The 27,939-nt window shown below is 42.4% G+C and overlaps 1 protein-coding gene across 6 annotated transcripts in view; it reads left to right on the forward strand.

Annotated features, from left to right (window-relative positions):
- UBE2V1 (ubiquitin conjugating enzyme E2 V1) overlaps positions 1-24,887 on the forward strand; it is a 30,970-nt gene extending 6,083 nt beyond the window's left edge. For 2 of the 6 annotated variants that reach the window (XM_072735582.1, XM_026014761.2), the window contains exons 2-5: positions 11,766-11,847; positions 12,550-12,698; positions 21,741-21,866; positions 23,086-24,887. In XM_072735582.1, coding sequence (XP_072591683.1) covers positions 12,654-12,698; positions 21,741-21,866; positions 23,086-23,232 — 318 coding nt within the window. In that variant the 5' untranslated portion in view covers positions 11,766-11,847; positions 12,550-12,653 and the 3' untranslated portion in view covers positions 23,233-24,887. Of the gene's footprint in view, positions 1-11,765; positions 11,848-12,549; positions 12,699-12,833; positions 12,885-21,740; positions 21,867-23,085 lie in introns of those variants that run through there. The other 4 variants (XM_026014762.2, XM_072735581.1, XM_026014763.2 and 1 more) reach the window with 3 other exon arrangements.
- The last annotated feature ends 3,052 nt before the right edge of the window (positions 24,888-27,939 follow it).

Genomic DNA, 27,939 nt, shown 5'->3' on the forward strand with positions numbered 1-27,939 from the left:
TTACCTGAAGTTTTCTTATTTGCATTCTTGCTTGTTTTCTGTGCTTTTCCACTAGGGTAGGATTCTAAACTGTTCTGAACTACTATGTTGTGGTACCCAGCATAGGCTCTGGCATAGTAGGTGCTCAGTATGTATTGACTGTTGCGGTGAATTAATCCAAGGTCTCACCTTGATATAGCCACATATGTAAATTTGATGTATTTGAAGAAACAATGTATCTGGTAAGGCAGAAGCAAAAGTGACTCTTCAGCCTTTCAATAAAGGAAAGCTCTTATCCTGATAAGTTGGTATTTCTAGGGGGACATTAGCATAGGCTTAACTTGGTCCTCTCCCATAACTGTCCTGATACGCTTCCCACATCTTATTTTTTGTCTCCACCCCAGTCAGAGAAAATCTGGTCCTTGGTCACCCTAGTGTCAGAGAAACCCAATGCCTCGCATTTTGTCTCCAGCTGTTTGTTGTCCCATTGTCTGGACTGTAAAGACAGATTGCCACCGTTTCTTCCCCTAGATCAGCAGCTCTTAAACTAGCGTCCAGATCACCAGGATTACTTGTTCAGTTGCGGGGCTCCACCCTTAGGGTTCCAGATATAGTACCTCTGTAGTGTGTTTTGGTGTTCTGGAATGGGGACTGCGAATTTACGTTTCTAATTAGTTCCCAAGTGATGTGTAGGCTGCAGGTCTGGGGACCATCCTTGGAGGACAATTGCTGTAGAGGAGAGAAGGATTCTGCTCCTCTGGGCAGAGACTAAATAGGAGCCAGACTGTGCTCACCACTGCTCAGGAATAAAAGTTACCTGCCCCTGACTTTATACCTACTTTTCAGGAACATTGAAGCTGGTACATCACTTTCCAGGCCTCCTTATTTTCCAAAACGGGAGCAGCACCAGACTCCTAGTTTAGTTCACTGTCTTCCTTAAATGGGCAACCAAACCAGTTTTAACTGGCAACTTTCTTTTTAGGAGAAAACCTATGAGGTCCTTCCAGGCGAGGGTTTTCCAGGATTGGCATACTACAGTAGCGGCTGCTTTGTGGTCATGACTTTCCCAAAAGGTGTTTAAAGGGCTTCCCATCCATTTTGTACCACAAATACTTTAATATGTTGCTGTGTTTCAGAGTACTTTATTAAATGTTTTACTATGACATGGTGTAAAACCCTATCAAATATTCATGCTTTTTCAACCTGGTTGTTGTATTTTCTTTGTAATATCCTGCAGCTGCTGACTTTTCAGTTTATATTTAGCCAGGAGAATAACTGGCTGACTTTTGATACTGACACAGATCCAGGAAAAATCCTTCTGGAAGGAATTCTGAAGTAACAGGACAAATATTTTCTTTCAAGAAATCTTGGACTACTGTGGTATTTTAGCACCTTGGTGAAGTTATCTTAACATTTTCATAGTTAACTTTTTTAATAGCTTACTAAGATTAACAAGAGTTCACTTTTACATCCTCTGTATTGTCTGTTACTTGAAGCTGCTTTTCCAGCTGCCTTTTGGTGTCAGATTCACACACAAATAATAGGAATCTTAAAATTGAGGTTGATTCAGGGGATTAAAGTGCCATAGGAATTAAACGTACATTGGAGTATTCTTAAGTTTTTCTGATCTGTGATGCTTTTTGTTCTTTGGCATGTGTGGATTTAATTTTTAAATATATTCACTGAAATCTTTTGCTAAAATTAAGGTATCATGATTTTAAACCTATACTCTCTATTCAGAATGGTATGAAGTCCTAACTTGTGACTGATACAAGATCTATAAGATCTCTGAAACTCCACGAGTCTATATATTTTTTTAAATATTTTATTTTTATGTAATCTCTACACCCACCCTAGGGCTTAACTCTCCAACCCCGAGATCAAGAGTCTCACACACTCCACCTACTGAATCAGCCAGGCGCCCCTGAACTCCACCAATATTTGGATTTGTCCCCGGACGTTCTAGCACTAGGGTGTAGTCAGGCCATTTGGAGTTAAATGTGCTTACTTTGTAGAAAATACTGATGTATTAACTTTGTGTACAGTTTCTAAAGGGTGTAAAATATGAGTAACATACTTTTATGTATATTTTATGAAACAGTTCATTTTGTAGTGAAGAATCCTTTGGCTTGTGTGATTTAGGTAAAAACAAACAAACAAAACAGTTTTTCCTCATTAAAAAAAATGTAGGTTTCCCTAAAAGTCTCTATCATAGCTGATTTAAAAAATAAAACTTGTTATTCATTTTTAATTATCTCAAAATAAAAGACATTCGGTATCTCAGTTACATGGTATCATGGTATCAATGTTCAGTTTTTTTGGCCACAGTAGACCATGTTAGAGTTTATGGTAGGAAAGGAAGAGCTACTGCTGTTTCTTCAATCAGGAAACATTTATTGAGTACCATTGTATGCCAGGTAACATACCATATTCTGGGGAGGCAGGATTGAATGAGTCACAGCTCTAACTCGAGAAGCTCTGGGAGTGAGTCAGAACATAAAAAGGAAAGAAAATAAAATTTTAAGAAAAAAGAAAGGGTCCAGCACAGACATTGTGTGAGGAGGGTAAAGGGATATGAGTGAGGAGTGCTCTGAGAAGACCTCTGTAAACTGCCTGGCTTCAAAATTAAGATTTCTATTTCTCAAGATCTTTCAGAACTCAGTGTATAACTTACCTTCCGCTACTTAAAATCCATACTAAGCCTCTTTGATACTCTTTCTAATATTAAGACTTTCTTTTAATAGTGCTATGAATGTTTCCATGCTATATTTTCTGAAAGAAGATCCCTCGCTAACACCCAGCCACCCATTCATTCAGTCAACAAGCATTTGAGCACATACTCTGACACAGCACTCTTTGAGGGGTTGAAGATTTGGCAGTGAACAAAAAGATGAAGTTTTACTTTCATGGAGCTTATTTATATTCAGGTGGTGGGAGAGAGTAAACAACTAATGAAGGAGAAATGAATATATTTAAAATGTCAAGTGGTAACCAGTGCTATGAAGAAAAACAAAGCAAGATAAGGGAATGGGAAATTAATTCAGCCTTAGTGAGGAAGAGAGCCAGCCCACCAGCCATTCAGAGAATCCCCGGGGTGAGGCAAAGAGAGAGGGTGCCAGTTCTTTCAGGAATAGAGAGAAAGGTGGTGTGGCTGAAGGACAAGGAGCACGGAAGAGGGTGGTGGGAAATGCTGGGGATACAGGTGGTGCTCTGGAGGCAGGATAAGGTGCTCTGGTGAGTGTTAGGTGGGTGGAGGGCTGAGTAAGTGACTGGAGTGAACTTGTAAAAACTCACTGTGGCGACTAGAGGTCAGTAGGTTTAGCAACCAATTAGGATGCTGAAGGGGCCACAGACTATAGCGATCACAGTGGACAAGGCAAAAATGACCATATTTGGAATATATTTGGAAATGGATTGGGTATGGGATGTAAAGGAAAGCTTTCTCATCTTGACTCCAAGATGTTCGGCCAGAGCAATCTGGTAAATGTTTGTGCCATATATGGAGTTTGAGGAGTAGGTGGTTTGGGGGTTTTTTGGAGGAAGGGGTTTTTTTTTTTTTTTTTTTTTTTCTATTTCTTTTGAGGAGTACAAGGGAGTTCTACTTTGAAGTGTTTTAAGTTGGAGAGGCCTCATAGGCATCTAAACTGAGATTTCAGGGGGTCAGTTAATTGGAAATGTAAATTGTAAAGTCACCACCAGCCTCCTTGGTCTGGGTAAAATCTCTTGGCAGCCAGTATTTGGAGGTTAGGGAGGTGAGGCCTAGAAGCCAGTGAGGTAGGAAGAGAATCTGAGGCTCAGGGAAGCCCCTAGAGTTGCTGCTGGAGCTCTAGGAAGGGGGGTTAGGGGCTGAAATTCTGCCCAGGATTTGGCTAGAGGGTGCCTCTGGTGCCCCTGACCAGAGCGGTTTTGGTGAGTGGCTACAGCAAAGGCTGACTGGAGTAGGTGCAGGTAAGGTGAGGAATGGCAGACAAGGAGTCTAGACAACACTTTTGAGGTTTTTCTGCTAAGTAAGAAGAGACCAAGAAATGAGACGGGAGCAGAAAATGGTATGGGATCAAGTGAGGGTTTTGGTCTTCGTTTTATGATAAATGATACAATGTGCTAATGAAAGTGATTCGATAGAAAAATTACTCTGCCAGATATTACACACAGCACTTTACAGGTTTTATCTCATCGATTCTTCTTGCCGCCCATAGAGACAGGAATGAAGGTGTCCCCATTGGTTGATGCTCGAGGTAACTGCTATAGTCACACAACTCGATTGCTAGGAGGCTGTGGAGCGAGGATTTGGTCCCAGGTTGTGTTCTTAAACCTCTGTGCAGAGATTATAGAACTTTCTCTAGAATGTACTCTTAATTTTTTTTTGTGTGGGGGGAGATAATTTAGCCATTGCTCTGATGAACATTTAAAAAATAGAATGGTATGGGGCTCCTGGCTGGCTCAAGTCAGTATAGCATGAGATTCTTGATCTTGGGGTTTTAAGTTCCCATGTTGGCTGTAGAGATTACTTAAAAATAGAACCTTTAAAAAAAAAAAAAAAAAAAGAATGGTAGACCAAGTATCTTTATGATTGTGTGTTTGTGACATCTAAAGATCTTTTATGTCAGTATAGCATACAAGCGTGGGTGACTTTTGTGCTTTGGGGGGGCAGGGCAGAACAAGAGTAAGGGTGAGGGCCAGAGCAAAAGAAAGAGAATCTTAAGCAGGTCCCACATGCACGGTGCAGAGCCAGATACAGGGCTTGATCTCAAGACCCTGAGATCATGAGCTGAGCTGAAATCAAGTCAGACACTTAACTGACTGAGCCACATAGGTGCTCCTGTGCTTATTTATTTTAAATGGGGTTTGCATACCTTTTTAGCCTCACCTCCAACTCCAGTTTTGGATTTTTCAACAAGTACTTACGTAAACCCTGCTGTGTACAGGCTAGTTGTTTTTGTCGCTTTGTGAAAATGAAAACTACCACCACAGTCATGCAAATATGCACTGCCTTAAATCTCTTAACATTCCTTCTGTTTCCCATACCCTGGGTCTGTAAGAAGTTGATACAATGTTCTGCCACAGTATTTTCTCTAAGCAAATGCTTCTGGCTTTGCATCCTGAGACATTTATGGTTGCATACCCCTAACCTGGCCTCTCATCCTTCCCAGCCCACCCTGAAGGTTACCCAGGAGATTGGCCTTATCTCTCCTCCTACTTGGAGCCTTCTGTGGCTCCCGCCTAGTGACCCTGGGGATAAAGTCCAGCTTCTTGGCGGTATGGCCCAACCTCTTTAGCTTTCGTCAAATTCAGAGGGGCCTAGGACCCCCTACAAAGGCTAAGAAATATTGTCCTATGATAGGTTATATTTCTTATATCCGAAGTTTTGATACTGTTTTGTTTTATTGAGCTTTGTATGTATAGATCTTACTTTCATAGTGAGATTTTATATTCCATTTGGGAGACTTCTGTTTTTATTTCTTTAATAGCTCCTCAAAGGTCTGGCATGGTACTGAATAAAAAGTTGGATATTATTGCACAGAAAGAAATTGTGTACATATATGTTACTGACAAATTTATATATGGAAATTTTGACAAGCAGATAAAAAGCCTAGCAAACTTTTTAAATTGCAGTCCTTAAATGTCGGTTTTAAGGAATAGAGAGAAAAAAAACTTTTTTTGCTTGGAAGTGTGGAGTGAGCTCAGTTTTACTGCCATTAAACATGGTGAACCCCAGAATGGTACCTTACCAAGTAGAGTTCAGTAAACTAGTTAATCAGGTGCCAAGTAGCCACTTATGTGTAAATATCAGAAAAAAACTAAATGAACCACTCCATAATTTTATAATTCCTGATTTCTGCTAGCTGTTACTATTCCCCAGACTTTGCTGTTAGTCGGTTTTTTGTTTTTGTTTTTTAAGATTTTATTTATTCATTCATGAGAGACACAGAGCGAGAGGCAGAGACAGACAGAGGGAGAAGCAGGCTCCCTGTGGGAAGCCCAATGCAGGACCCGATCCCAGGACCCTAGGATCACAACCTGAGCCGAAGGCAGATGCTCAACCATGAAGCCACCCAGGTGCCCTGTTAGTCAGTTTTTGAGTAAAAATGAAAGTTTATGTCTTAGTAAAAATGAATTCAAAGTGACAGTCCCTTTTAAAGCTATACAGTTTGTAGACTTAAACTCTTCAATATTTAGCTGTATAAAGGTTAACAGAGTACTTACCCACCCAATGCCAGATTAGGACAGTGTTTATCAATCTTTACTTTTCTAACAAAAGAAAGGGTTTATTTTATTTATTTATTTATTTTTTTAAGATTTTATTTTATTATTTATTCATGAGAGACACACACACAGAGGCAGGGACACAGACAGAGGGAGAAGCAGGCTCCATGCAGGGAGCCTGACGTGGGACTCGATCCCAGGTCTCCAGGATCACACCCCGGGCCGAAAGTGGTGCTAAACCACTGATCCACTAGGGCTGCCCAAAGAAAGGGTTTAAAATATTCTCTGGGCTAAATCTAGGATGTTAAGGATCAAAGAGAATCTTGAGAACAATTAGGTGACCCCAAATGCATGGTGGTGGTCCATATGCAGAACCTGACCCACAGACACTTGGCCAGACCAAAGGAGTGACTGTCCCCATTGGACAGAACATGTATTCTCCAGCTTACCTCAGTTCTTAACACTCCCTGTTTTAAGTCAGACATTAAATTTGCAAAGCCATCCCACTCTTCTCACTAATTTTCTTTTGTTCTTTGGAAACTGTAATTATCTCATAAGATATGTTATTTAATTCAACATGTGATGATTTATTGTGATTAGTTTTAAATGAGTTAAATATTTTTTACATTTCTCAATTTTGATTTCTAATTTGACAGGTATCAATACCTATAACCCACATAAGTAAAGGCTCTTTGAAGTCTTCAGTAATTTTTAAGAGAGTATAAAGTAGTCTTGAGACCAGAAAAGCTTGAGAGCTGCTGTTCAAATGGAATGAATGCTTATTGTAATGAATCAATATATAGTACAATTATATTTATATGTATGTTCTAACTCTCGCTTGGAATGTTTTTTGACTACCTAATAGATACTAGCCAATCCAAAGTTTTTTATTTTCTTAAACTTTTATTTATTTATTTAAAGATTTTATTATTTATGAGACACACACACACAGAGGCAGAGACACAGGCAGAGGGAGAAGCAGGCTCCACGCAGGGAGCCCGACGTGGGATTCGATCCCGGGTCTCCAGGATCATACCCTGGGCTGAAGGCAGCACTAAACCGCTGAGCTAAAGCTAAACTGGGCTGCCCTAAACTTTTTTTTTTTAAGTAGGCTCCACACCCATCATGGGACTTGAACACACAGCCCAGATATCAAGACATCAAGAGTTGGATGCTTAACTGACTGAGACACCCAAGCATCCCTTAAACTGTTTCTGATGCCTGTTTTAGAACTTGAATCAAATTGAATGATCCTATAATGTCAGTACTGCAGTAACTGCACACTGCTTTGACCTGTGTGGTGCTCTGTGACTATTCCAAATGCTAACCTAAAATAAGTTGAACTGATTATTTCTTTGGTTCAGTTGTGTACATGGGCTTAAATTAAATGTCTGATCCTAGGGCAGCACCGGTGGCGTAGTGCTTTAGTGCCGCCTGCAGCCTGGGGTGTGATCCTGAAGACCCGGGATCAAGTCCCATGTCAGGCTTCCTGTATAGAGCCTGCTTCTCCTCTGCCTGTGTCTCTGTTTCTATGAATAAATAAAATATATATTTTTTAAAATGTCTAATCCTAATAGAAAGGTCTGTTGGAAGTATAGGATTAAATAATAGAATGTTTTTACCTCTTTCACAAGTAGACATCAAATATCAGAAAAATAAAACTTGGGGGCACCTGGGTAGCTCAGTCCATTAAGCATCTGCCTTTGGCTCAGGTCATGATCCCAGGGTCCTGGGAGTCCTAGGGAGTCTCATATTCGGCTCCCTACTCAGCAGGGAGTCTGCTTCTCCCTCTCCCTCTTGCCCTCCCCCCTGCTCATGCTCGCTCTCGCTCTCTCTCTCTCTCTCAAATAAATAAAATTTTAAGGAAAAAAACATAACTTGAATTCACTATTTGTTTGAAACTAGTACAATGAGCCTGTAATCTTTGGATTAAGATTTCCTAATCAGATCTGGTTGTTAATGAAGAGACATTTCTAGCCATAAAGGTTTTGTTAAAATTTTTTTAAAATATTTTATTTATTTATTCACAAGAGACACACAGAGAGAAGCAGAGACACAGGCAGAAGGAGAAGCAGGCTCCATGCAGGGAGCCTGATTTGTTAAAGTGTATAAGAGAAATAGTTGTGCTGGAAATAGTTAATCCTGCCTGATTGAAATACCTTACACAAAAAGGCACACGTGTGAAATAGAGGTCACACACATAGCTTCCATTTAGTAATGAAGGGCTTAGCTATGGGAGCTGTTGTACTTTGCCATTGTTATTTGTCTTAAACAAGTTTTAATAAAATTTGAAAACTGAACCACTTAAAATTAGTCACTTATGAAAACCATTAAGTGAGATTCCTACCTCAGAGAATCCTTGATCTGTACTCTAATCAGGGGTCATATAACTGAGGCCCTGAGAAGATAAGGGAGCTTGATGGGAATCTAGGGGAACAGTGTTCCAGGCAGTGGGAACAGCAAATGTGAAAGCCCAAACAATGGCATTGTCTAGAGTATAGTTGGCATAGTTCCTAAATGTGTTTTGTTTTGCAAATAACAAGATCATCATAAAAGAAGTTAGAAAATACAGAAAGGTAGGGGATAGGAATTAAAGAGTGCACTTATGATAAAAAAAATAAAACAATTTAAAAAATACAGGAAAGGAGTTGGAATCACCCATATACTTAGAGATAACCACTGTCACTGTTGGTCTCTCACCCATTCAACTTCTTTTTTTTTTTTTTTTTTTTTTTTAGATTTTATTTATTTATTCATGAAAGACGGGGTGGGGGGGGAGGTAGAGACATAGGCAGAGGGAGAAGCAGGCTCCCTGCAAGGAGCCCGATGCGGGACTTGATCCCGGATCCCAGGATCATGCCCTGAGCAGAAGGCAGATGCTTAACCACTGGGCCACCCAGGCACCACCCCCCCCCCCCCCCCCACCGTTCAACTTTCTTCAGCTTCTTGAAATATTACCTAGCATCTGTATTAGTTTTCTAGGTCTGATAAAACAACACCACACACTGAGTAGCTTATACAACAGGAATTTATTTGCTCATAGCTCTGGAGGCTAAAAGTCCAAGATCAGGGTGTCAAACAGGTTCATTTCTTCTTAGGCCTCTCCCCTTGGCTTGCCAAGGGCTGCCCTTCCTGTGTCTACACAGTCTTTCCTCTATTCACTTGTGCATCCCTATTTCTTTGTGTGTCTAAATTTCCTCCTCTTCTAAGGACACCAAATTGGATTAGGGCTCATCCTAATGGACTCATTTTATTTTTCATTTATGTGTGTTTGTGTTGTTGGTGTTTTGTTTTGTTTTTGTTTTTAGAGAGTCTGTATGCTGGGTAGGGAGGAGGGGGGGGAGAGAGAGAGAATTCTAAGCAGGCTCCCTGCCTAGTGAGGAGCCCATCAGATGGAGATGGGGCTCCATCTGATGACTCTGAGATCATTACCCAAGCCAAAATCAAGAGTTGGATGCTCAACCAACTGAGCCACCCAGGGGCCCCTTTTATTTATATTTTTTAAGAGATGTTGTTTTTCAAGTAAATTCCATCTCCAACATGGGGCTTGAACTCAGAACCCCAAGATCAACAGTCACATGCTCTACCTTCTGAACCAGCTACATGCCCCAGTGGACTCATTTTAACCTAATCACCCCTTTGAAGACTTTCATTTCCAAATACTGTCACATTCTGAGATGCTAGCAGCTAGGGCTTTAACTTGCAGGGACACAATTCAGCCTGTTACACCATTTGATATTTATCAGTCTTCCTATCTGTATGATTTTGTGTTCTTTTGGTATTCATTTTTGTGAGAATAGGCTTATACATTAAACAGTGGTAAAAGCAGTAGTTGAACATAGTGATCCCGCTCCCCGCTCTACTGCCCAGGGAAATGAAGATTACTAAAGATTCAGCTTTAATTCTCTCTGGACAAAAGGCATTGTATTGTTTGGCTTATAATGTCACAAACATCCTTTAGTTTTGTGTTTGCTAGAAAACACAATCCACTATAGTTGAATAATTCAGGTGACTATTTGGATTGAAAACACCTGGGTGGCTTAGCGGTTGAGCGTCTGCCTTCAACTCAGGGTGTGATCTTGGGGTCCCAGGATCAAGTCCCACATCAGGCTCCCTGCATGGAGCCTGCTTGCTTCTCCCTCTGCCTATGTCTCTGCCTCTCTGTGTGTCTCTCATGAATAAATAAATTTTTTTTAAATGCCAATGTTTTCCAAACAAACCATTCAAGTATACATTCCAGTTTATTCTGTTTACTTTCAGGTACTGTGTCGTTTATTTATGTACTTTTTTATTTTATTTGTGTCATTTAAAAGTACCTTCAATCAGCCAGCTCTTTTGCTTACATTTATGTTAAGAAATTTCTTACCATCGTTGTACATGGGAAATTTGTATGTTACTTGCCTTAAATTATTCTTAAAAGTAAATACGTAACTGTAAAATGAGGTGTTCATTTATGTGCCACTAGCAACTCCACCCTTCCACTTGCTTGGACAAAAGCCTAGAAGCCATAGTTAACTACTCTTTTTTCCTACTTCTCAAGCAATCTGACAGCAAATCTTACCAGTTTATACATAACTCCCAAATACCTGGAATTGTGCTGTTTCTCACTACCTTTACTGGTCCAAGTCAGTATTTTCTTTTGCCAAGATTATTGCCGTAGGCCCTAGCTCCCTTCATTTTATTCTGCACACGGCAGTCAGAGGATCCTATTTAAAAAAGCAAGTTAGATCCTGTCACTCCTCTGTTCAGAACTCCAGTGACTTCTCAGGTCAGTAGTAGTTGGAGTCCTTAACCACCCACTGCTCTTCCATCTCACTGACTCAGTTTTAGCTGAATTAGGATCTTGCTGTTCTTTGACATCCCAGGCAAAGTCTTACCCAAGGGTCTTAGCACTTGCTGTTTCTTCATTGGAAGACTCCCCCCTGAGCTGTGCATAGGTCGTGCTCCTTCATGTGAGGTCTTAGTCATGACATCTGGTCTCAGTAAGGCTTTCTGTGATCACTCCATTTAATGTTGTAGCTCTTCCCCCATTACTCCCTGCTCCAGAACTCCCAACAGCTGTCCTCCTATATATATATATATATATATATATATAGTTCGTATTTTTGTTTTGTCATTTTATGTTTCCCACTAGAAGGTAAGCTCCATGAGGACAGGCATTTTTGTTTTGTTCACTGCTTATTCCCCATTGCCTAGGAAAGTGCCTGACCTATAGTGGATTCTCAGGTATTTACTCCAGTTGAATGAATAGTAGCAGGAGTCCCACCTTAGGAAACACAAGGTATACTGGGAACACCTCCCAGTCTGGAGTCTCTCCAGTGGGTTTTCCTCCACGGTTACGTGGTAAGTGCCGCTCGCCTCATGGAGTTTGGCCAGTTGGGGGCTCAGCATTGAAGGCAAGAGAGAGCTTGTAACTTGTCTGAATCTGAGGGTTTTTTTTCCCCCAGAGGTAATAGTTCAAATGCCAGGGAGGGAGGTGGGAGGAGGGGAGAGGCAGGCAGGATTGGTTGGGAGAGCATCCCTGGGAGAGTTACTTGGTGCCCAAGCACAGGAAGAAAATTGCTCTCCCTGCCCTCCCACAGCCTCGTCCCCTACCTGGCCCCAATGCCTCGGCTCTGTTCTGGAAAACACCCAGAAATGGCTCAAGCCTCAATCTGAACTCAGGTATAGTAGCTTGAACCTATGAGATGTGTTTGTGTGATTCCTTCCGTGAGCTACTTGCCAGGCTTTGGAATTTTCAGAAACAAGTAAATCAGGGAGCCAGCCACCCTCCTTTGGCTTTTTCATAAGAGAGAAACTGTTTTGAATAGTTGAAAATTTTATCCTTGGTGCCTTCAGTTGACTCTTAGCTGATCAAAAGGACACCATTTTTATTTCATGCAGCCCTGGCGGCTGTTCCTCCTGAGGTAGTTTGAGTGTCATTCCAACAAATGCACACACACCCTTAACCTCAGAAATGTGTAATAAGAATGAAACAAAAGCAGTAGCCTCTTCTCTCCTGAGGCACTTAATCCTCATGATACCGATATTGGTGGTTTTCATCTGTTCTGGACCCAAATTGATCAACATTTTGACATGTAAACTCTTGAAATTTATCAAAGCTGCGGGGCCAGGGAGGGGGGGTGGTGGTCCTTCTAGGCTTGGTTCAGTGGTCACATCACCTGAAACAAAACCATGTGCCCCTTCCGTGTGGGTGTGCTGGTCGGTACTAGAAGCTCTGTAAGCAAGTCGGAGGGATGACAACTTTGAGCCATTTTTTGCATGTTAGCATCTTTATTTCCACGTAGTAATAATGAGCAACTAGATCCAGGCTTACAGGTTCCCCTGGAGTTGCTAGTATCTTGAATTTCTTTCCATTTATTTTAGGAGTAAAAGTCCCTCGCAATTTTCGACTGTTGGAAGAACTGGAAGAAGGCCAGAAAGGAGTAGGAGATGGCACAGTTAGCTGGGGTCTAGAAGATGACGAAGACATGACACTTACAAGATGGACAGGGATGATAATTGGGCCTCCAAGAGTAAGCGTCGAGCTACGGCTATAAATGTCAATGTCTTAAATTCACTGTGCCTCCTTTTAAGAAATATTAGCCTTATCACGGAAAAAGCTCACCAATGGTATATTTTCTGAAATGTGGCTATTCTTTTTTGACCAGTTTCAGTTTATATATTTGAACCTCCTCTGATGCTGTTTAATCCCTCTCATGGTAAGCAAAAACCTGTTTAGACTCATAGTGTGAATTTACATAACATGTAGACAGGGAGGTGTGAGGTCATTACACCCTCACGGCTAGTTTAGAACAGACTCTTGGGCTTATCAAATAACAAGGCCCCAGATACAGTAGCCAGCGTTCTGAAGACAGCATCCAAACAAATTTTGGAACGCCTTCATGGTTGTGGTTTTCATTTACAGTTTCCCAGGTCTGCCACACACTCATGTCCTAATTCATCAGGCCATTCAGCAAAGGCTTATTGCCTGCCTGGTTGGCTCTAGTCTCTTCCAGGCACTATGAGACCCAGAGGCCTTTGCAAAGAAGACAGAGACAACAGGGATGAGAAAATTGACCTCTCTTTTAGAGCTTTGTGTTTTGTGAGAGTTCCCAGGCTTTGTAGTACCAGCTAACTTTTTAGTGTACATAGTAAAACCTCCAAGAAATGTCATTGAATTCTCACAAGAACCTGTTGTTAAGAGCTACTGTTGTGTTGTCACATCCAATTTTACAGGTGACAAAACAGAGAAGTAAAATTACTTGCCCAAAGTCACATAGCTAATTCCCAAAGGGGTTCTGACTCTAGACCCTGTACTCTTAACCCTATGCTCCATTATCTCCTCTCTGTTTAGATTTTGAGTTTTCATGTGTTCCCATTATAGAATTTTCCAGAGTGTTAAGTAGTAATATGAGGTAGGAGTGAAGAAATAGATTCTCATAATGTGACACTTGTTTCAGACCATGGGAGATTCCTTCTGAATGTAACAGGACCTTTCCTGTGTGTGCTCAAAGATGGTGGCAGCCAGTCATTCTTTTCACTGTGTGCACAGGCTCTGCACCAACTCTGTGGGAAGGAGAAAGACATAGGATGTGGCCCTGGCTGAAACAAGGAAGAGGGTCATGTTCATTAGGTGTTAGGATAATCTACCGTTCATCTTGGACTATCGTAAATACACACAGTGAATGACTGGCTTTGCTATTTAACGTTGCTTCTTGAGTCATCTTTGACCCTATGGTTTTGTTTTTTGGGTTTAAAAATATATATATTCAATTTACTGTTTTTTACTCATTTCTTTATCTTTTTAAAAAATCTCTGAAAGCTAGGATTTATAAATCTATTAAATACTGAGGAAAACTTGATCTAGAAAGCTCGTTTCTTCATGGAGATCATTTCTTGCTGTTTCTGAAAGCCCACTGTATGGTGATGGCTTCCTTCACTGCATTTCTTCTTTTCCTAAGAATGGTTAGGTTTCTTAAAGGTGAAAACTATTCTTCCCTCCTCCTTGCTCTCCAGAGCACCTGGAAATGACTCGGAATGGGGCAGTTGTTCAATAGATTTGTTCATTAGCGGACTGATTTTCAGGTTCTAACAAATTAAGAATGGACCAGTGTACAACATTGTGAATACACTAAATACCACTGAATTATACACTTAAACAAATGAGCCACCAAATTCCATTGAAAATATTCTGTTCTACCTACACCACCTTAGGTTACCCTGCATTTCAGTTTAACTCTTTCCACAGGGGGCTTGCTTAGTGAGTGGCTACAGTAGGCAGGATGCTTTCCACACATTCTCTTCATATACACATGACAGTCTTATCAAGATGTAATTCACATATCATAGAATTTGCTTACTGTAGAATACACCTGGAAAGTATACCGCTCCATGATTTTTATTATATTCAGAATTCTGCAGCTGTCACTAATTTCAGAATGTTTTCATTACACCAGAGAAAGACCTCTTTCCCCGTTAGCAGTCGCTCCCAACCTGTTCCCCGCCCCTCTCCCTTACTAAGATAACCACTCATTTACTCTGCCCCTGTGGATTCGTCTCCTCTGTGCAGTTCATATAAATGGAATCACACAACATGGGGTCTTTTGTGGTAGCTTTTACTAGCATGATGTTCTCAAGGTTCATACATGTTCTAGCACTTACCAGTAATTGAGTAGTTTATTCCTTTTGATAGCTGAATAATAGTCTCTTATGTGGATAGACCATATTTTCTTTATACTTTGTTTGATAGACATTTGGATTTTTTTCCTTTTTTTTTTTTTTTTTTTTTTTTTGCCTATTAGGAATAATGCTGCAGTGAATATCTGTGTGCAGGTTTTTGTGTGGACATATGTCTTCATTTTCTCTTAGGTGTATATCTAGGAGTGGAATCATTTGGATCATATGGTAACTTTATGTTTAACATTTTACATAACCACCAGACTGCTTTACAAAGTGGAAGCCGTTTTGCATTCCCAGCAGCAGCTCCTGAGGGTTTCAGTTTCTCTTTACCCTCACCAATGTTGTCAGTGATTGCTTTTTTACCCCTATATTTATACTTGCCCAGGCTCCCCAAGATTAAAAGCAGAGTTGTAAAAGGAAATGTCTGCCCTAGGTGCTTCCTGTGACCAGCCTACTAGCATACAAGGTATATGCTAGGCCTCTGGACTATCAACATAATTACTAAAGCATCCAAATAGAGCACTTGAGTAACTTATTTCCCTATTATATTTTTGTGACTACATAACTCAAAAGAAGATCCTCCATCAAAAGTGATCCAGCAATTCTAGGAATTTAGTCAGTTTTTTTTAATGTGTTGCCCAAAGGCCTATATATACAAAATTATGGAATGCAGCATTTTCAATTGTAGTGAAATATTGGAAGCCACCTCAGTGTCTTTCAGTAGACCATGTAGTATGTACTGTTTAGCTATTGAAAAGGATGAGGCAAGATTTTTGTGTGCTGAAATGGAATTATTTCCATGATATTTAAGTGAAAAAAGGTACAAAGCAGTATAGAATATGCTGCTACTGGGGTGGTGAGGTGGGGAAGAGGAAAAAGTCATACATATACTTGTGCCTCTGTGTGTTTATAGTACTTTTGGGGGAACATGAAAGAAGTTGTTGACAGTGGTTGCCTTCTTCAAAAGGGATCTGGCTGGCTAGGATCAGGGTAGAAAGGAGACTTATTTTTTATCATAGACTTTTTTGTACTCTGAGTTGCTTTAATTATGTGTGTTAGCTATTTGAATTTTTTATTTTTTTTAAGAAAGCAACTTCTCCAAACCTAAAAGCAGAGTTTCTCATGCGAGTGCCCTTTGCAGAATTCTGGCAAATGCCCAACTGTCCACAGCATTAGATGTGGATTATTTCACCTCTAACCACAGAGGTGCTAAGAATAGCTAGGTTACAGAGAAATTTCTCAGCCTCAGTGCTATTGACATCTTGAGCTGGATCATTCTTTGTTGTGAGGCTGTCCTGTGCATTGTAGGATTAGCAGTACCCCGGGTCTCTGCTCACTAGATGCTAGTAGCACCTCCCTCCCCAAGTTGTGACAACCATTAAGGTCTCCAGATGTTGCCTAAATCCCACCCCCTGTGGGGGTGGGGGATGGGGGCGGGCAGACATTGCCTTGGTTGAGAAACACTGTTTATGTCTTGAGTTGTCCAAGATAATGTTTTTATGTGCGGGCTGGAGCCTGGGTGTGTGTTTATACACGTACTTATCTAAAAATACTGTGTGCGTGCTTGAGAACAAAACATAATTACAGGAATGTGTGAGGTAAAAGGAAAGTAATCCTTCCCCCTTTCATCATGTTACCCACAGAATGAGTGTTTCTACTGGCTTTTGCTTTGGGTACACAAACATAAGTACATATCCTTTTTAATAAAAATGAGACCTTGCTATATATACACAATGGTTTGAAACTTCATTTTTTTCATTTAACAGATGGTGGATGTCTTTCCATATCGGTGCATATTGGTTTGTCTTTTTTTAAAAAAAGCTTTATGTAGCATGTGTGATCCATGAATATATCCTCAACATTCTCAGACAATACAGAGTATGTCAAATAAGAAGTTCACTTTGTTCCGCTTAACTCTTTGAGTCAGTCAGGGAAAGAGAAACCATGCCAGGTATTTCAACAGAGAGAATTTAATACAAGGAGTTGATCAAATTAGTGTTGGACTGAAAAGGCAGAGAAGATACACTGTGGGGCTACAGAGATAACAGTGGAGCAAACAGTAACTCCGCCCTGGGGCTTGGAGGACGTGGGAGGCAGAACCGAGCACCCAGAGGAGAGGTCCCAGGAGGCAGCAACAATATCGGGGACACTGAAAGACATTGGAAACTAGAGCAGCTCTCCCAGCCTGGATGGGGGGCACATGCGGGCTGACACGACAGGAACAGACGACAAATGGAAAGGATAAGTACTTGCCTTCTCCTTTGTAATTTAGATTAGGATTGTGTGGTTAATTGGACAATTTAGTTTTTAGGTTCTAGAATTTTCTAAGTGGCACTAGCATTGACTTGGAGAAATGAATGGTTAATGTTGCCTGAAGATAGGTCCAGTAGCTCACTCAGCAGGATATTCTGACTTGTGGAAAGAGGTAGAGGCTCAGTACAGAGGAAAATTTTGTCTTGTCAGTGTCTGGAGGGATGTTGGCAGGTGCCAACTCAAGCTAGCCCATCTTTCTCAGCTCCACTTTTGGATACTGGGGCTGGGACTCTGCAGACTACATTTTTCCTTTGCCAGCTGGCACCCTATTAGCTTCCTCCAGTTGGGAACGCAGGACAGTGCCTGAAAGGCAAGGAGAAAGGACTTTTTCCTTGTTTGCCTGTTCTGTATGCACCACTCTGGTGATGGCCCTTCATCCCGGCACCAGCTATTGGGGCTCCTCCCAGAGCCGGCGGCTGCATCTCCTCCTCAGAGGTCGAGTTCAGCTCTAGAGACCTCTCTCCCGGAGCCTCTAGGTCTGAAAAACCGCGGCTTATTCCCTTTGTTCTCCCAGCCTCAAGGGGTACCACCTGCTTTCTGCAGGTTGCCTCTGGTTAGCTCAGCTTCCCCTTTTATGTTTTCAGTCCAGTGACACCTGTTTAACCATTTCCCTGAGCTAAATTCTCTTAAAATGCTTAGTGCTGCATCTCATTTTCTGGCTTATCCTAACTGCCATATCCCCGCTCTCCAAATTCACTGTAAGCAGTGTTCAGTACATCTTCTTACACACCTCTTCCTATGTGGTTTCCTCCCTATCCTCCTCCAGAGCCATATAGACCTTCTCACTTTTTGAAGGCCTCACCCCTCATTCTCACACAGCACATTGCCCACATTGTACATCACATATAACTTGCAGGTGCCTGCGTAAGATTTCAGTTGAGTACCAGTCATCTGGCTTGACCTGATTGACCTTTTTATATATTGAGGTTTTATGATTTGCTTGTTTTGCAACCAGTACCTTTTCCTTTTGTTCATATCTCCTGCATTTTCAAGATAAACTTATTTCACAATACTTTTAGACTTACAGAAAAGGTGTGAAGATAGTATGGAAAGTTCCAGGTGTACCTGGAAGCAGGGGAACCCTGCTTCCCATGTCGTTAGCATCTAATATTGGAATAGTACATTTGTCACCACCAGTGGCCCCATATTGATGCATTGCTATTAACTAAAGTCCATATCTTATTCAGACGTTCTTAGTTTTTACCTTGTGTCTATTTTCTGTTCCAGAATCCTATCCAAGATACTACATTATGTTTTGTTGGCCCTTGACAGTTTTGAGGTGTACTGGTCAGATGTTATGTAGAATGTCCATGTTGGAATTTATCTGCTGTTTTTCATCATGACTAGGCTGGGATTCTCTCATATGTGTATTTTAGGCCCAGGGCCTGTAGTGTCTAGTGGATGAAACAACCCATGTGTACATTAGTAGTCTCAGCTAGAGGGAGGTGTTTGTCTGCTTTTACAGGCTGTACATATTCAGCTACTGGGCTGTATGGAAACCTACCTCTTAGCAGTCTTTCCATGTGGTCTTCCATGTGCTTGTCTGGGCCTCAGCCTTTGAAAAGGCTACAAAGTATCTGATTTTTGGAATATGCCCTATTTGTTCAATCATTCCCTTGCAGGTGGACATTTAGATTGTTTGTAGTTATTTTTGCTATTGCAGACAGTGCTTCACTTTTTTTTTTTTTTTTTTTTTTAATTCTTCACATTTTTGTGCACAAATACAAGTCTGCCTGTAGGAAATTCCTAAAAATAGTCTTGCTGGTTTGAGCATGCCTGTTTCACATTTTGATAGGCACTACCATATTGCCCCATGAAGCTCAGGTCACATCCACAAAGTGGAAAGTGTTTCATGATCAAATAATGAATCTTGACCAGTGTTTCCTCATAGAATGTTCTAGCAGTTCTCCTTCAGGCATAATTCCTTTCATCAATGGAACATTTTCAGCAGGTCTCTGGAGCACTAGTAAACAAAACAGAAAAAAAAACATAACCCTGTTTTCTACAAAAGTCTTGCTTTGTACTTTTTAATGATCCTTCAGGTGTCTCGATGTTCACTTGACTTGCATTTATTAGTGTATTCTAGGAAAGTTGCAAGTTGAACATCTATGGTCAGAAATTTAGTATTTCTTTTTGCTTTCTAAGAAAGTAATCATAGAATGCACATTTTTAGATTAGACTTCATAGTGTCAAGAGTAATAAGATTTAACACATGTAATAAACAGAATCCTGTTACCAGGCTGCTCACCTTCTTAACCATTTGATGCTGTTGTTAATAGGTAGAACGATTAGTGAAATCTTGTCAAGACTGATAAGCCACAAAACATACTAGCAGGTGAATAAATTGGTGCATCAGAACCTCCAAAATATGATATCAAATATTTTTTTAACTTATTTTGATATTTACCACAAGCCCATGCCTCCAGGGACTACTTTATGTAAGGAATTCTGTCTGAATTGTGTGACAAAACCATTGAGGATGAGCAGGCCAGACGTCCAGAGATGAACTTGGGATCCATGCAGTCAGCAGGTACTGTTCAGTGCATAGTTGCCAATGGAGATGGTGCTAGCCCCTGAGGATAGACCTTTTATCATATTTTCCACAAACCTCTGTTTGCTTCCCTTTTGTTGTGTTGACTGAGTTAATTTTTGTCTTCCAAGGGAGCACCTTAGTTGCAACAAGCTCTTCATTTTATAAACTTGTAAAGAGCAATATTCAAGTCAAGAAACACTTGAGTACCAGTTCCGTGGAGGCCCCTGCCCTCCTTCGTAGTTTATCCAGTCTGGCATGAGATGGGGAGTCAGGAGGACTTCTGCGAGGATGGTACCCTTGAGCCAAAGAGCTGCAGGATGGACACAGAACAGCAAGTGGTGCCAGGACCCCAAGGGAGAGATAGTGTGGGGCTAGATGAAGAGGAAGAAGAATAAAAAGAGAGGAGGGCAGGGGTACACAGGGTCCCATCTGGGAATGTGGTCTTCCTTTTTGGGTCACTCATAGCCATTAGAGGGTCAGGGCTGGTTCTTGATTTTGAAAGATCAGTCAGGCTGCTGTGTGGAGAACAGATTGTAGGAGGAGCAAGAGAAAACAGAGGCCTGGGGTGATTGAGACGAGGGGCGTGGTAAAGGGAAGTGGGTGGGTGTGGGATTACTCTTGGAGATGGAAGCTGAGATCTCCTTTTGATTGGAAGGTAGTGGGTAAGAGAAAAGGGAATTGTGGCTGGCTGCCAGGTTTTGTTTTAACCAACTGCTAGATGGTGGTGCCATTTATAAGGGAAGAAGAGAGGAAGAGCAGGTTGAGGGTGGGTGGAAATCCAGAATTGAGTTTAAGTTTGTCACAGTTTGGAGTCCCTGTTAAGTAGATGTGAAAGGTCTTTATGGGTACATTATGAATGTCTTCTGAATCTTAAAATATGTTCCAGTTTTTTTCTTAGGGATAGACCATTATTTAGACATAATCTTTTCAAGGATCTTCTGGAATTTAGTCTTCCCCCAAAGACAGCTAGATGTCGCTGTTTACACAGGAGTCATTATTTGGGCAGGAGTTCCTGAGGAAGGCTGGAGCACTGGTGCCTGAGAAGGGGTCCCATTGGAGGGTGGGTGGCCTCTGCCTTCAAGGGGACCAGTCTAATGAGGAGACGTCCCCCTTCAGGGTGGCCTTTAGATGTTTAAATTAGGACATCACCACTTCATATAAGACAGAAAGCTGTGGACTAACTTATCCCGTATGATGACTGAGCCAGGTGACATTTGAGCAGATGATGTTTGAACTGGGTCTTAATGGGTGTATGGTAGATAGTTCAGGTTGGGGCAGGGCCCTCTAGGCAGATGGAAGCTAAGACAGCACATTTTGCTGCTCGTCAAGTGGAAGTTACAGTGAAAAGTTCATTGCCATGGGCGACTGGCATGACTGTGTTTTTCTACAGAGCCACGGTTGGTGTTTGAAGGACAGTCTTTTCCCTCTGTAGGCCTGGCATCCTCGGCTCCCCACCTCACCCACTAAATACCTGTAGTCTCTCAGATTGATGAAGTTTGCAGGGAGAGATGATGTTGCCCACCACCCCAAAGTGATGAGGAAATGGGAAAACAGTTCTTGTATCCGCACCCACACCCACTAACTTTTGTTTAATTTTGAAGTTCTCAAAGGAGCTACCTTTTCAGTGCTTTGCACATGGTGGTATTTACCGCATTGGCTGATGACCCTGCTGTGAGTAGACCTTTAATGTGGCTTTCCAGAGTAAAGAATGCCTATTACACACCATTGCCCAGAGCACAGGACAGGTCTGCAAAGTAGAGAAATTAATATAAAAACAAATCCATCTGATTGGATTTAAATAACACTAACTTGAAACTTCAGTGATACTATTTTAAATTTTCTGCCATTTTATGCCCCCAAGACCAGAATTGATATACACTAGTGTGGGGACAAGTTACTACTAATTTAACAAATAACAAGTAGACTATGTATAAACATAGGAAGCAGATGCACCAGTTCTGCAGGCAGGAATAAATGGGGTTTCAAAAGATCTGCCTTTTTGAGTTCATGGTGTGTAATTGCCTGACATCTCTGTACCTTTTTTTTCCAGACAATTTATGAAAACCGAATATACAGCCTTAAAATAGAATGTGGACCTAAATACCCAGAAGCACCCCCCTTTGTAAGATTTGTAACAAAAATTAATATGAATGGAGTTAATAGTTCTAATGGAGTGGTAAGTTGTTTTTCCTGCCCATACTTGTTCTTTGGGTTGAGAGATGCTTTGTACTCAAACACCAGGAGCACTGTGGCCCTAATTCTATATATTCCTTGGTGATTTGATGATGAAATATATTGCAGTATGAACATATGCAGACTTGGTGTAAGGGCCTATTCCTCAGCTGTGTTTAAATCATCATTCGTGTGACACTTACTCTGGGCCAACACTGTGCTGCTTGCTTTGAGATAGGAGCTCATTCTGTCTTCATGATACACCCTCATGAGGTAGAGATGAGGAGCCTGAGGCTTGGAGCTGCAAAGTCCTATCCGGGGTCATAATTGTACTTCCTGAGCCTTATTTACAGGACATGCTATTTTTTTCCCCTTTAATGGCCTGCCTTTTCACATTCATTTTTACTACCATAAATGGAAAACCAGCCTCTCGTCATAGAAGGCAGTAATGGCAACAGTAAATACTACAGAATCAAAGTGACATTAATAAATGCCCCATGTTTCTTGCCAAAGGCTTTGAGCCTTTGAGACCTGCTCAAAGGGGAGATCAGCAAGTGTTGAAGGGTTTTACGTGTTAGCATTATGTGAGTTAAGCCTTTGTTTTGAGACGCTCAGAAGACTTGAAAGAAAAGCGAAAAGAGATGGGCTTGTTGCTGTGTGTTCAGTGTTTAATGTTGTATCTGAGCTCCACCAAAGTCCTGAACCCAGAACTCAACTCACACTTTGGGAAATTTCTTTTGGGAATTGCTGTACTAACATGAGAGAATGTGACTCAGAGGCAGGGCCTTGTCACCAGAGTGTGGATTTGGGCCACCACTTGCCTTTGCTCCTTACTGCACTGAACATTGTTATCATCTACCACCTGGGTGTAGAGCCAAGAAAGGACAGGATTGAGCAGAGGCAGCAGCCAGTCCAGGAGAGCAGGTCACTGTTCTAGAGCCAGCTGGGTGGAGTCTTGCTAAGTGTCAGGGCCATTTCTCTGAAGGTAGCTTTACATATCCATAGTTTCCTTCTCCTAAACAGTGAGGGTTCAGACACAAACAGGAAAAAACAGACTGCCCAGAGGGAGGGAGTCATGCAGGTAATTCTACATGTCAGATATGGTGGTGTGATGGGCATGTTCCACTTGAGAAATGCACTTTACTCCTATCTGCAGTTTTACTCCAGCATATAGTGATTCATTTGTTGGAAAGCCTGACAGTTTTTTGTTTGCCTTTCTGTAGGTGGACCCAAGAGCCATATCCGTGCTAGCAAAATGGCAGAATTCATATAGTATCAAAGTTGTCCTGCAAGAGCTCCGGCGCCTAATGATGTCTAAAGAAAACATGAAACTCCCTCAGCCACCCGAAGGACAGTGTTACAGCAATTAATCAATAAGAGAAACCACAGGCCCCCCCCTCCCCCCCCATTCGATTTAAGCAGTCATTTTCCACAGTAGTACATTTTCTAGATACGTCTTGTAGACCTCAAAAGTACTGGAAAGGAAGCTCCCATTCAAAGGCAATTTATCTTAAGATACTGTAAACGATACTAATTTTTTGTCCATTTGAAATATATAAGTTGTGCTATAACAAATCATCCTGTCAAGTGTAACCACTGTCCACATAGTTGAACTTCTGGGATCAAGAAAGTATATTTAAATTGATTCCCATCATAACCGGTGGGGCACATCTAACTCAACTGTGAAAAGACACATCACACAATCACCTTGCTGCTGATTACATGGCCTGGGGTCTCTGCCTTCTCCCCTTCTCCTCCTGCTGCCTCCCTCCCTCCCTCCACCCACCCACCCTTCTGTCCCTGCAACAGCCCTCCAGCTTGGGGTGGCTTGCTAGAATAGGCGTGAAGGTTTCAGGTCGCAGCCTGTGGGACTACTGCTGGGTGTGCAGGGGTGCTCCAGCTGCACCCCCGGTTTTTTTTTTTTAAGTCTTAAATGATGCCCTCCCCCCTCCAAGCCATCATCCTTTCTCCACTTCCCATGACCACCCTCGGCCGAAGCATAGATTGTAACCCCCTCTGCTCCCCTCTGAAATTGGCCTTTGGTGAGGAATTCAGGGCTTTCCCCATATCTTCTCCCCCACCTTAATCGAGGGGTGCTGCTTTTTCCTTCCTCCTCAAGTCCCTTTTTGCACCATCACAACCCAATACTTCCTTGCTTTGGCCAGAAGCCATCAGGTAAGGTTGGAAAGAGTCTCTGACTTCCCTCGTTTAGTTTGGAACCACATTTACTCACTCTCCACCAGCCTGGGAATGAATATTGGGTCCTCAGCCCTGCCACCCTCTGCTGTCATCATCAGCTGATGCCGTTTTTTAGCTCAGGTTTTGATAAAGTGAAAAGAACAGTCACCAGGGGTATTCAGACCTGCCAGCTCTCAAAGTGCTTGGTGGTAAAACTTGGAGAAAGGCCACAGAAGACACTTGTAAGCACACACGATCCCTCTGAATGAATTGTTTTCTTTTCCTGTAATTGCTTTTGCTTTTAACAATTGAAGAAGTTTTAAACAGGGTTCTCATGTGGTCATCTTACAATCCATTTGAGTCTAGTTTGGAATCTGACAACTGGAACGAAAAGAACCTTGGATTCGGTGCATACTTTGGTTTTGGTGCTGCTGCGTCTCATGGTCCTCAGCAGGGATCGAGAAAGAACTCAGTGTGCACAGCAGATCCCCGAAATTGGCGGGCTTGACTTCCTGGCAAATTGCTGCGTTTTTCCACTTTTCTGTTCAGGACCACTAAATGCTGAGATGTGGATGCATACCGAAATAAAAGCGATTCATTGTGTTCTAAAGATTTTTTTTTTTTTAATTTAGTGTTTGTATAAAACCACCTTTTGAAGCAGCAACTATCAAGTCTGAAAAGCAATCGATGTTTCCATTAATCTTTTTCTGGGGGATACCTTAGTTCTAAGGATTTAACATCCTGTAAGTAAAGTTGAACATAACAGTATTCCATAAGCAGCCTTTTTATTGTCAGACCATTGCCTGATTTTAATATAATAAAAAAGAAAGTGTGCGTTAATATTTAAGAAGCTGTGCCCTTCTTCCTCTTGGCATATAATTTAGGAATGGAATTTGACATCTTAAGATGCTTTGGGATTCAAATTGATGTCCTTAAATCAGGGGTCGGCAAACATCCTTCTGCCAAGGGCCTATGTCAGTAAATACTTAAGCTTTGTGGGCCAAGAGACAAAATTGAAGGTACTGTGTAAATATTTATATAGTGAGAGAAAATGGATTTCCACAAAATTGGTTATTGATGAAATTCAAAATCTAGCAGCTGAGTGCAGTTCTTTTCTAATGTTATAGGCCTAATGAGAAAAATGGAATTCTTTTTTTGGAGAGTAACATTTTGCTTACTGGAATTTAAAGCTAGTATTCCTGATTTATCAAGTCTGTTGTAAATGTTCATCTGCAAAAATAGTTCTTCATCAAGGGACTGTACAGAAAGGCAATGGGCCAGATTTAGCCCATGGGCCACAGTTTGCCAACCCCTGTCTTACAAGATTATAGTGAGAAGGTTGCGGGGGGCGGGGGGGGTGGCGGGTGATCTTTCCTTTAAGTAGCTTTGTGGGACTCTAGCTATTAAGTCCCCTCTAGCACCTACTTACCAGCTGGATTTAGTAGTCTGTTGGGAAGGGAAAAATAGGGCTTTCACATGAATTTCTGGCATTTGAGACCAGAGTTTTGCCTGACAGTTGACAGTTTGTCTACTCCCTGTGCTGTAGGGAGTAGAAACGTGTCTGTGGCTGTTTTTATCCAGGATTTGAACTTCCTGCTGTGGTCCCAGCCACCAGCAGGCGTGACCTTGGTGTCCTGTGGCAGGAGCCAGGCCATTCTTCTGTGGCTGTTGGGAGCCAGGTCAGATGTCAGAACCTGGTGCCTGGGTAGCGCCAAATTGTTCTTACTGGGTCACCCTTCAGAAAGCACTGCCAGATGGTCCCTAGGAGTCCTCCAGAGTGAATTACTGCCTTTCAGCTGTGGGTTCTTCACCCGTAGTGCTTAGCTTCACCAAGGGAGGACAAGGACAGGAGATTTTTTGGGGGGGGGAGGGGGATTCTAAAATTATTTCAAAATGCTGCTGGAAAACTCCAAGGCAAATGCAGAGCTAACTCTAAAGGTAGCAGCTCTCACATGCTTTGTGACCTCCAGAGAGAAGAGTCATCTGGAATCCTAGAGTGGGCACCTTTTCCTTCTTCATGTACGACAGAACTGACCTCAGAGTTGGGGGAAATTGAGCTGGAACTTTCTGTGATAGCTGAGCCTCATCTGTGGTTATGTCCCACAGTCATGTGATTTGCTTCTCATTGTTGCTGATAGGTTTACAGGTGGTCTGCAGTTTGGGCCTAAATTTAGGGCAGAGAAGAAACGCTTGTGTAGGGGGGCTGAGTGCGCTGCTTCACCAGGTGCCTCTGCTCACACTTCCACATCCGCAGCTCCAGTCAGGTCTTTGCTCTTGAGAGAAGACACTCCTGTTACTTTTCACTGTGTAGAACTGCAGGGTGTGGGGGTGCACGGAGGTCTCCAATGATCTGACCAGGTGGAAGAGGACATGCACCCTCAGATACTTACCAACAGCAAACCAGTGGTGGGTCTCCACTATCCCATGACTTTTGACCATAATCTTGGGACGAGAGCAGGGTCTTGAGCTGTGTCTCAGCCCTGCCGAGACAGTTCCTGGAGCCCTTGGGTGGGGTCACCCTGCGGTACTAGTGTCTTTAGTTGTGATAGGGCAGCATGGATGGTGTCCAATAAATGGCACAGACTCCGCAGGTCCCTCCCCTGTCCACCCTGGCCATCAGGGCCCCCTGCTCAGCCTCTTGCCCTTTTGAATTCCCTCCCTGCCTCCAGGGAGCTAGTGGATACTCAGCCACATTCCCCTTCCTTACTCGTGCCTGCTTCATATTACTCCATCGTCAATCCCATAAAAGACTGGGGCCTAGCGTTAGGGATTTCCCCTTCCTTACTCAACAGAGGAGGAAATTCTAAGGAAGGGCAGCTTGTGAAAGCAGGTCATCTTTCCAGCTTGTGAGTCATCATCTGGGCTGGGGGCTGTACAGATAGTTCTGAGCTGTGTGCACAATAACTGGACTCACCTTGAAGACATTCTTGGGATGACATGAGGTTACCTGCTTTTGCTTTTAGTCCAGGCTGCCTCACATTGCCTAGAGGTGACCTTGGAAGAGGTCTTAGTGCTAGAGCCAACCTCATTGCTGCTGCCAGACGACTTCTTACCATGAACGAGACGGCACAGGCTGCGCATTGGAGTTCAGGTGTGAGCCTGATGTGGTGCAGGTGGGTGGGGACAGGGGTGTGGAGGTGCTACTCAGTGTTGGGGATGTAAGTTCAATGAATGCCACATCTTTGGTTCACAGGAGAAACTGAATGCAGATATGTAATGTGAAATCTCCTAACACTAGTGTCGACGGACCAGCTTCTCGTTCTATGTATAAACAAAGTACCCCTACGACTTGCAGGCCATGGGAGAGTTCCGTGTGCATAAGGCTCTGTCACCGGTGGCACCTTGGCCCTCAGGATCATTACCATGGTGGCCTTTGACCCTGGGAGCTCTGCCCAAGGACATGTGGTGGGTCCTCCGAGCAGGGGCACAGGTAGAAGGTTCTAAGAAACCAGAATTGCTGCAGGATCCACAGGAGACAGACCCATGTTTCACTGAGCAGATGCAGTCCACTGACATGCCCCATTATTTTAGTGCCACCAAGAAAACATGCTGTCAGTTACAAGTGCAAGACACTACTGACTATAAGGAACCCCCCCAACCCAGAAATGTTAAGATGTGGAAATGTCCAGTTGGTGAGAAGCAGGGTGTACTGTCATGATAAGGACAGAGGAGGTGGCCACACTTGTGACAAAGGTCGGACACCGCCTCACATCCCCTGCTAAAAACCCTAGTCTGCAAACCTGTGATGGGCAAACCTGACTCCCATTTCTAAATTTACTAAAGAGAGAATACGTGGGCTTAGAAAGGACTTCAAACAGTAGAAAGCGAAGGGATGGAAGGTGCAGTCCTCTCCGGCTTCTCACCCCAACTTGTCCAGACAAGCACCCGTGCAGTGGGCC

This window comes from Vulpes vulpes, chromosome 14 (assembly GCF_048418805.1).
Source record: "Vulpes vulpes isolate BD-2025 chromosome 14, VulVul3, whole genome shotgun sequence".
NCBI lineage: Eukaryota > Metazoa > Chordata > Mammalia > Carnivora > Canidae > Vulpes > Vulpes vulpes.